This window comes from Phaseolus vulgaris, chromosome 1 (genome assembly GCF_000499845.2).
Source record: "Phaseolus vulgaris cultivar G19833 chromosome 1, P. vulgaris v2.0, whole genome shotgun sequence".
NCBI lineage: Eukaryota > Viridiplantae > Streptophyta > Magnoliopsida > Fabales > Fabaceae > Phaseolus > Phaseolus vulgaris.
The window spans coordinates 18,171,412-18,181,161 of NC_023759.2; the positions used below are offsets into that span (position 1 = coordinate 18,171,412).

A 9,750-nucleotide genomic window follows, 5' to 3' on the forward strand; every position below is an offset into this window, starting at 1 on the left:
TCGAGTGGATCAATATTACTTAGGCCTCGTCATCCACACAGGTAAAATTGGCACCCACCGTGGGGTCCGAGTAATTTCCAACCTTTCATTCACAAGATCTTCGGTGAGCAACGATGGTCTCCACAGTGAACAACACGAATAATGACAATACAGTAGAGGATCAAATGGCGATGACGCAGGCCCTTCAAGCCCAGATGCAAGATCTATTGCAGAAAGGAACTACAGATCAGTTGTGTCATGAAGAAGATCAGCGTAAGCAAGAGGAAGAACGGCGTCGACAAACAGAGGAAATGGCTTAGTTAAAGGAGCATAACAAAACACTACTTCAGCGACTTGAAGAATCGGAACGGGAGGGACACCCTCGTGCACCAACACATCAATTCGGGACAAAAATACCAACTCCTCAGACTCAAGTGGTGCATCACGCATCACTTACGCATCATTCACATCAAAGTGTTAAGTACGCTGCGCAGGGCAGGGTAGCTAATCCGAGGGGTCATCTTTTTACGGATGACATCATTGTCACACCCCTCCCTAACAAGTGGAGGGGCTTAACGATGAATCTTTATGGTGGCTCCACCAATCCGGATGAGCACTTGAATATTTTTAGGACACAAATGACCTTATACACTGTGGATCAAACGGTATGGTGCAAGGTTTTTCCCACCTCGCTGAGAGAGGGACCCCTAGGATGGTTTACCGACCTTCCGCCAAACTCTGTAACCAGTTTCAATGTTTTGGAAGTAAAATTTACTACTCAGTATGCCACGAGTAGACTCCATCGTACATCCTCAATGTCTCTCCTCTACGTCAAGCAAGAAAAGGGAGAATCGTTGAGGGCTTTTATGGACAGATTTAGTAAGGGTCTAATGGGAATCAGGAATTTAAATCCGGACATAGCAATGCACCATTTAGTCTCGGCTATACTGTCGGGCCAGTTCACCGAGAGCCTTATCAAACGTCCTCCATACAACATGGACGAATTGAGAACAAGAGCAACCAAATTCATGCAAATTGAAGAACACGTCGACTATCACAGAAAAACGTTAGTGGAAGCTTCCGAAAAAGAAAGAGAGAAAAATAGGGGAATTCATCCTCCTGCAATGGGGACTAACCGAGACCGGTATCGTCCGAACAGAGGTCCTCGTTTCCATAATTATACTCCTTTGAAGGTACCTAGGGGGAAAGTTCTGGATGAAGCCTTACAAGCTGAATTGATCCCAATGCTCAAACAAGCACAAACACCACCCACTGCAGATACAACTAAGCGTTGTCAATATCATCGCAACTACGGCCATACGACCAAGGGCTACCAGGCATTAAGGGATAAAATAGAAGAGCTTGTTCAAGCCAGTCATCTCCGCAAATTCTTCAGAACAACCACCTTGGCACCACGTTCGCCTCAACATGACATTGACTATTCCAGGGACAAAGAACATTCTGGATGAAGAGATGACTGAAACCGCGATGGCTATCGTCGCACAACCCGACGGAAACGAAGTGAGAGTCTAGTCAGACGGACCCATCCCCGAAGTGAAACCCTTGAACGCAGAAGTCGAACTAAGCAAAAGATTCGCGAAGTCATTAACAGCATCACCGGCCCAGTATCTCTCGACGTACCCCCTTAGGACGTTAACTATAATGCAGACAGCTTTGTAGGTGGCGAAAGCTCTAACTCCGCCAGAAAGAAACATCTGAGGGCAATTCAGTCCGCCCACTCGACCTCCACCCATAAATGCCCGCACATACCGCCAATCACATTTACTGACAATGATTTCACCGTGATCGACCCCGCTCAAGACGATCCCATGGTCATTACGGTGGAAATAGATATATTCGAAATTGCTAAAGTCCTCGTAGATCAAGGGAGCTTGGTCGACATTCTGTACTGGGAAACCTTTAAGAATATGCAAATTTCGGAAGCAAAGGTACAACCTTATAATGAACAGATAGTTGGATTTTTAGGGGGACGAGTGGATACGAGGGGGTATATTGATTTATTCACCACTTTCGGTGATGACTATCTCAGCAAAACTATCAACATTCGATACCTGCTGGTTAATGCTAATACATCTTACAATATACTGCTCGGACGTCCTTCCATCAACAGGTTAAAGGCTATCGTGTCCAATCCTCATTTAGCCATGAAATTCCCCTCCGTCAATGGAGACATTACGATAGTACATGTTGGTTAGAAGACTGTGAGAGAATGTTATGTAGCTAGTTTAAAGGTTGAACCAACCAGACGGCTATACACAACGACGAACGATCGATCCCCGAGTAGAAGAGGTCGGTCACCAGAGAGGCGCTCTAGGGGAAAAGGCTCTAGAAGACATTTGGTTGCTCTTGTCAACCTAGATCCTCAGTTGGACGACCCTCAAATGGAGGTCGAGGAAGACCTTCAACCCTTATTCCTCCGCGAGGTGATAGGTAAGACATTAATAAAAAATGTTGACCTTTTTGCTTAGACTGTCGCAGATATGCCCGGGGTAAAACCCAACATTATTACGCATCGTTTATCCATGTATAAAGAGGCTAGATCGATAGCACAAAAGAAAAGAAAACTGGGAGAGGAGAGGTGTAAAGCTTCCCGAGAAGAGACGAATAAGTTAGTACAGGCTGGGTTCATTCAAAAAGGTCGTTATACCACATGGTTGGCCAACGTAGTAATGGTCAAGAAGTCAAACGGTAAATGGCGAATGTGTGTAGATTACACGGATCTCAACAAAGCATGTCCAAAGGATTCGTATGCCCTACCCACTGTTGATCGTATCCCCTACCTAAGTTTTCTTAATGCATACTCAGGGTATAATCAAATCCAAATGCATCCTCGAGATAGAGACAAAACAACTTTTAGAACAGACTCCGACAACTTCTATTACGAGGTCATGCCATTCGACCTCAAGAATTTCGGAGCTACCTATCAGCGTTTGATGGATTACTTCTTTCATGACATGATCGGAAGGAATGTTGAGGTATATGTTGACGATATTTTTGTTAAATCTGACTCATGTAAGTAGCATGTTTCAGATCTGAAAGAGGTTTTTCAAGCTTTGCGCAAATATCGCATGCACCTAAATCCCGACAAGTGTGCGTTCGGCGTAGAAGGCGAAAAATTCTTAGGTTTCATGCTGACCTATCGGAGCATAGAAGCAAATCCTGAGAAGTGCAAAGCCATTGTGGAAATGTGAAGTCCTAACAGTCTGAAAGAAATCCAACGGCTAATCGGTCGACTCACTTCCCAGTCTCGGTTCGTACCTTAGCTTGTCGAACGAACGAGACCTATCATCCAATTGCTGAAGAAGACATCCAACTTTGAATGGACCACTGAGTGTGAACAAAATTTTCTTCAATTGAAAGCATTTTTGGCATCCCCACCAGTTCATCCAAAAACTGAACACAAGAGAACCCATCATAGTTTATCTTTCTGTTTCCAACGAAGCGGTAAGTTCAGTCCTGGTATAAAATATAGAAGCGGAAGAACGACCGGTGTATTTTGTTAGTCGAGTATTGCATGGTGTAAAAATCAGATACCAAATGGTAGAGAAAGTTGTATTAGCCTTAGTCATCACCGCACGACGAATGCGGATGTACTTCCAGAATCATCGGGTCATAGTTAAGACTAACTACCCCATTATGAAGATTCTAAGTAAACTTGATTTAGTCGGATAGGTGATAGGATGGGCAATTGAGTTGTTAGAGTTTCACATTGAATATCAACCTAGGGGGCAATTAAATCTCAAGCACTTGCTGACTTCGCGACAAAACTTACTCCTCAGCCAACCCAGGAAGGGGATTCCAAATGGATATTATATGCAGATGGCTCTTCGAACAGTCGCTCGTGCGAAGCGAGAGTGCAATTGGAAGGACCGAGCGAGATTATTATTGAACAAGCCATGAAGTTCGAGTTCAAGACCTCGAACAACCAAGCAAAATATGAAGTTATTATAGCCGGTCTCCACCTAGCAGGTAAACTAGAAGTAACTGAATTAATCTACAAAAGCGACTCACGACTTATGGTCGGACAGCTTACAGAAGAATACGAGGTAAGGGAAACCTTGCTTCAACAATATTTTCATTTCGTTCGAAATTCGTTAACCAAATTTGTAGAAGTATCGTTCCAACACGTCCGACGGGAAAATAACACTCGTGCGGATGCGCTCTCGCGATTACCGACCACAAAACAGAAAGGAGTTCACCGGTCGGTCATACATGTAACTTTGACTAAACCCAGTATTAGTACCGAGGAGTGTATGATGACTGACATCCAGCCCAATTGGATGACTCCCATCAAGCAGTATTTGACTAATAAAACGTGCGATCCACATTTAGAAAAAACGATGAAGCAATAGGTTGCCCGATTCTTACTCATTGATCAAGACCTTTATAGGCGGGGATACTCTCGTCCACTCTTAAAGTGTCTCACTCCCGAGCAAAACACTTACATGATGGCTGAGTTACACAAAGGGATGTGCGAAACTCACTCTGGAGCCTGAACTATGGCTGCCAAAGTATTGCGGGCTAGGTATTATTGGCCGACCATGCAAGGGGATTGCACAAAATTTGTTCGGAAATGCCTAAAGTGCCAAGAGTATGACGTCTTATCACACCAAAAACCAAAAAATTTGCAATATATTTTGTCCCCATGGCCATTCGTGAAGTGGGGAATGGATATATTCGGGCCCTTTGCACTCGGCAAGGGACAATGTAAATTTTTATTGGTCGGCATCGATTACTTCCCTAAATGGATCGAGGACGAGCCCTTGACAGCCATAACTGCCTGAAATGTTCAAAATTTCGTATGGAAGAACATCGTTTGTCGATTCGGTCTACCACAGGTTATCATCATCGATAACGATCGCCAATTCACCGATCGAGGGTTAGAGAAATTCTACGAGAAACTCAACATTAAACACATTACGAGTTTGATCGAGCACCCGCAAACAAACAGCCAAGCAGAGGCCGTCAATAAGGTCATCCTCAACGAGCTAAAAAAGAGACTTGATCCAACCAAGGGAAATTGGACTAAGGAACTTCTAGAGGTTCTTCGGGCCTACCGATGTACCCCACAATCTACAACTCAAGAGACGCCGTATAGCCTAACGTACAACGCTGAAGCCATGATCCCGGTTGAAATTGGTGAACCCTCATTACAGAGACAGACGTTGGATCTTGATCTAAACAAAGAAAGCCTATTGGTCGGCCTTGACCTTATCAACGAGCTAAGGGACAAGTGCAGAATACGAGATGAAGCATGTAAAATGCGAGCAGCAAGGCGGTATAACTTGAAGGTAAAACCACGAAGCTTCCAGAAAGAGGACTTAGTCTGGCGCATGTGCAGCGACGCTGGGAAGGACAACGGTAAATTTTCGAGCAACAGGGAAGGTCCATTCCGTATTTCCGAGACAGCGGCCGGAGGAGCATATTATTTAGAATATTTGTCAGGAAAATTTGTACCGAGAACGTGGAATGCCACGCATATAAAGTTCTACTACAGCTGATATATAAAATTAGTGCACTATTTCCTCGCTCGGTCGTTTTATTCCTAAGGAGGGTTTTCGGCCGAGAAGGTTTTAACTCGGCACTTTAAAAAACTTAAATGTTATTCACCAATCTTGGTCAGAAATTAATAGCTTAAATTTTATTAATCGAGAGTTCGGTCATAAAGTAATAACTTAAATGTTATTCACCAATCTTGGTCAGAAATTAATAGCTTAAATTTTATTAACCGAGCGTTCGGTCAGAAAGTAATAACTTAAATGTTATTCACCAATCTTGGTTAGAAATTAATAGCTTAAATTTTACACCAAAGCGGTCGGTCCGAAATTAATAAGTTAAGCGTTATTTACCAAAATCTTGATCTGAAGTTAACAAGTTAAACGTTATTCACCAAGCGTTTGGTCGATACCAAACCCTTGGTCCAGAATTTATTAATAACGTTATTAATTACCAAAAGCATTCGGTCAGTACTTAATAAGTTGGTTTTCATTTACCGAAGCGTTCGACCATAATCAAATGACAAAATTCGCATGAATTACTTAACAAGAATGCATAATTATATTGTTGAACCAAGTGGTGTTCAATGTTTTGAAGAATCCAAATCCTTTGAAGGATGTTGAAACCTCTGCTTTGCTTGGTGTTGCTGTGTTGCTTTAAGCTTAGTTATGGTGTAGTTTAATGTTGTAATCAACCCTTAGATTAAATCTCAAAGCAATTAGCATCTCAATCTTTAACAAAGAAAAATGTTTTTCAAACTAAGTTGAAACAACCGATTGTTTTATCGAAACAACCGATTTTTTACACTTAGGTGTTTTGAGAAAGTTTGAAAACTGTTTTTGAATGGTGAATTTTTTTAAGTAACAAAACAACCGATTGATTCGAGGAAACAATCGATTGTTTGTTTTGAAAACATAACAAAATAATTATTTTCTTTGACTGAGCTTTAAATGCTTTAACTGAATACGCTCCAGTCATTAAATGCTTTGACCAATCTATTTTAAATGCAATTAAGAGTTTGTTAAGATTTGATAACAAACTATATTCTTAGATATATTCTGAAAAATTGTTTTGATGTGTTAAGTATCTTGAAACAAAGTTTTGATCTAAGAGTTTTTCAAAGTGTTCTGAGATTGCTAAAGAGTTGAGAGATTGATCAAGGTGCTGAATAGGATTCTACTTGTATTGATTTCAGATATTCATCTGTAACAAGTGTAATCTTTGTAAACTGCTGAAAAATTCATTTGTGTGTGTTGCTGAGATTGGTTGTGTGTTCTTGAGGTGTTCAAGATCAACAATCTTAGTGTTGGCCAAGGAGAGTGTGTTTCTTGAGGTGTTCAAGGTCATTCTCTTGGTTGTGGTGTAAGTGATCAAGTGGTTATTGCTTAGTGGATATCCTCAGGGTTTCTGAGAAGACTGGATGTAGCTCTGGATTGGAGTGAACCAGTATAAACAACTGTGTACAATTTCTCTATCCCTATCTCTTTAATTCAGTTTTAATATTTTGGAACTGGTATAAACAACCGATTGTTTCGCTAAAACAACCGATTGTTTTTCCAGCTTTGTGCTCTTGCTATTTGTTTTGGAAAAACTGAATCCTTAATCAAGATTCTATCAAAGAATTTTCATTCTAAGTTTAAAAGTTTTTAAAAATCTTTCTTAAACAATTCACCCCCCCTCTCGTTTAAGGCCATATATTCTAACAATAAAATAACAATCATAAAGGCAATTGTTTAAATAAGCAGTTAGAAATTCAGTAAATTGTTCTAAGCCCACAACCCGAGTCAAGGCAAGTTCAAATTCAAATGATTTCAATAGTCTCATCCGGTTGGGTGGTTTCAATTGGTTGCTCTTGCATGATTTGATCGGCATCATCAGTACCTTTTCCAAGCGGCACCAACTGGCTGTTCACAACATATTTTTCAGCATCGTACCGCAATCTTCACCGTCAAACGGATGGAGACTTTTGAAAGGGGAAAATGTACGTTTTTTATATCCTAAGAGAACAGACTAATCACTAGTACTGACTTGAGCGTCGGAGTGCAATCGCAGGTACCCCCACCGACCGGCGAAGCCCGTGCGTGAAAGGAGAAGAACTTTGAAGAATTCAGAGACTATTAGTACGACGATGAATTGTGTATCGAGTGGATCAATATTACTCAGGCTTCATCATCCACACAGGTACACATTATATCCATTTACTAAAATAAAATTACTTGTCAAAAGAAAAAAAAAATATAACTTTAAAAAAAACACCACAAAAAAAATTAAATATAAATTAATTTTAGAAAAAAAATTAATTAGTTGTTATAGAAGAATTATAGATATCTTATTTAATTTATATGATTAATAAATAGTTTTTAGATTGGTATAAAATTAGTATCAATATTTTTATAATCTAAAGTAATTAGTAGCTAAAGCCTTGGTAGTTAATTAGATACTAATTTAAAAATTATTTATTAATAATAGAAACTAATTTAGATACTAATAATTTTTTTTCTAAAATAATATATAATTTAATCAATATAATAACTAATAATTTATTTTTTCTTAAATTAGTTTCTATTTAATGATATTTTTAGTGAAAATACTAAAATTTTAAAAGCTACTACTATTATTATTTCTATTACTATTATTATTATTATTATTTCTGTTTGTCTAATATATTTATTTTAATGATAAATATTTTTTCCATTTTTTTTTCTAAGAAACAAATCATACATGTTTCTTAAATATGTAATTTTTAAAAAAGTTATTTATTTCATAAATACTTATTTTAAATTAATCAAACTGATTAGTCTTAATATCCGATGTCTTGAAATATTGGTAAAAAAAAATTAAAATCACATAAGAACCTATTAAAAATTTATAAGGTCATCATCATCTTGAATGAAGTTGCTTATGACTATTGCTTCAAGGTAAGCAACACTACATAATAAAATTTGCCATCGGAGCCAATCACGTGGAATTGTGTATGAATCATTGTTGCTTAAATTTTTTATATTATTATACATTAATGGAAAAAAAAAACTTTAATATTAACGTGTAAGGTTGGTTATTGGATTCATCAATTAAATTCAGTAACACATTAACAATCTTAGTATTAAAAAAAATTTTGCACGATCCTAAATTTGTGTTGTAAGGCTTTTGAAGTTGTAATTAAGTTTAATATATGTTTAACTTTTGTTTGATTTGTTTATGTATTTAAAGTGTGTTTACACATGCTTTTGTGTTAATTTTAATTTTTTATCGATAAGATAAAAGCTATGATGATTGAGGGGTGAAAATAGTAATTATGATGTATCGAGTATAGTTAAAACAGTTCTTCTTCGGGTTGGGTGGTAATAGAAATAAAACAGAATTGATAAGAAGGGTTCATATGTTTATTGAAAGAAACACTTTTGAGTTAATAAATATGAATTTCTCACTTTCTCCAACTCTTTATCCTTTTCTTTGTTGAGAAAAAAGTTCGAAGAAAACTTAAAAGTTCGATATTTTGATACTCTATTGTGTTAACGATGATGCAACTATAAATAATTTTGATGTTGATCTTTTATTTGATCTTGGATTTTGTATCGGTCGGAATCGAATCAGCCATATCACTTGACATTGGTAATCGACTGATTGGATGAGTTGGTTATATTAAATAGTAAATAAAGAGATATATGAAAAATTAGATAATATCTTATAAATCTGGGAAACATCCAATAAATCTGGTAACCATGCGATAAATCAACTAATATTGTTTTATTAAAGATACACGTCAAATACGATCCATAAGCAAGATAGTCTACTATTAACACTATAAATAAGTATTGTTACACAAGAGTAAGGTACATTTTTATTAATATATTATTCACTCTTATACAAAACACTTACTTGATCGTTGAAGAATATTTTGTAGGTTAACTCTTGATCGAGTATTAGAGAGCGAGTACGAGAAGGAGCGATCGAGCACCAAGGAACGAGTACAAGAAGGAAGACAAAGGAGGAGCGACCGAGGGATCAAAGACAAGTGTTCCAGCTGGTAATCGGTATTATCTAGGCCCTATCCGTTTATACAAGTACAATTGGCGCCCACCATGGGACCGAGATAGAACTGGATACTAGTAGTTATGCTCCAAACCATGCAAGTAGCTATGATTTCGACAAGACAAATGACGAACAGGAGAGAGGTCGAGCAAGTAGCTATGCTCCAAACCTTGCAAAGAAAGATGTCAAAAATGCGCTAGAAGAACATGGATGAGATACAAG

The 9,750-nt window shown here is 38.2% G+C and overlaps 1 protein-coding gene across 1 annotated transcript; it reads left to right on the forward strand.

The window, feature by feature from the left end:
• The first annotated feature begins 557 nt into the window (after positions 1-557).
• Positions 558-1,448, forward strand: LOC137815626 (uncharacterized). Its single transcript, XM_068618738.1, has one exon. The coding sequence runs from the start codon at positions 558-560 to the stop codon at positions 1,446-1,448; it is 891 nt and encodes a 296-aa protein (XP_068474839.1).
• The last annotated feature ends 8,302 nt before the right edge of the window (positions 1,449-9,750 follow it).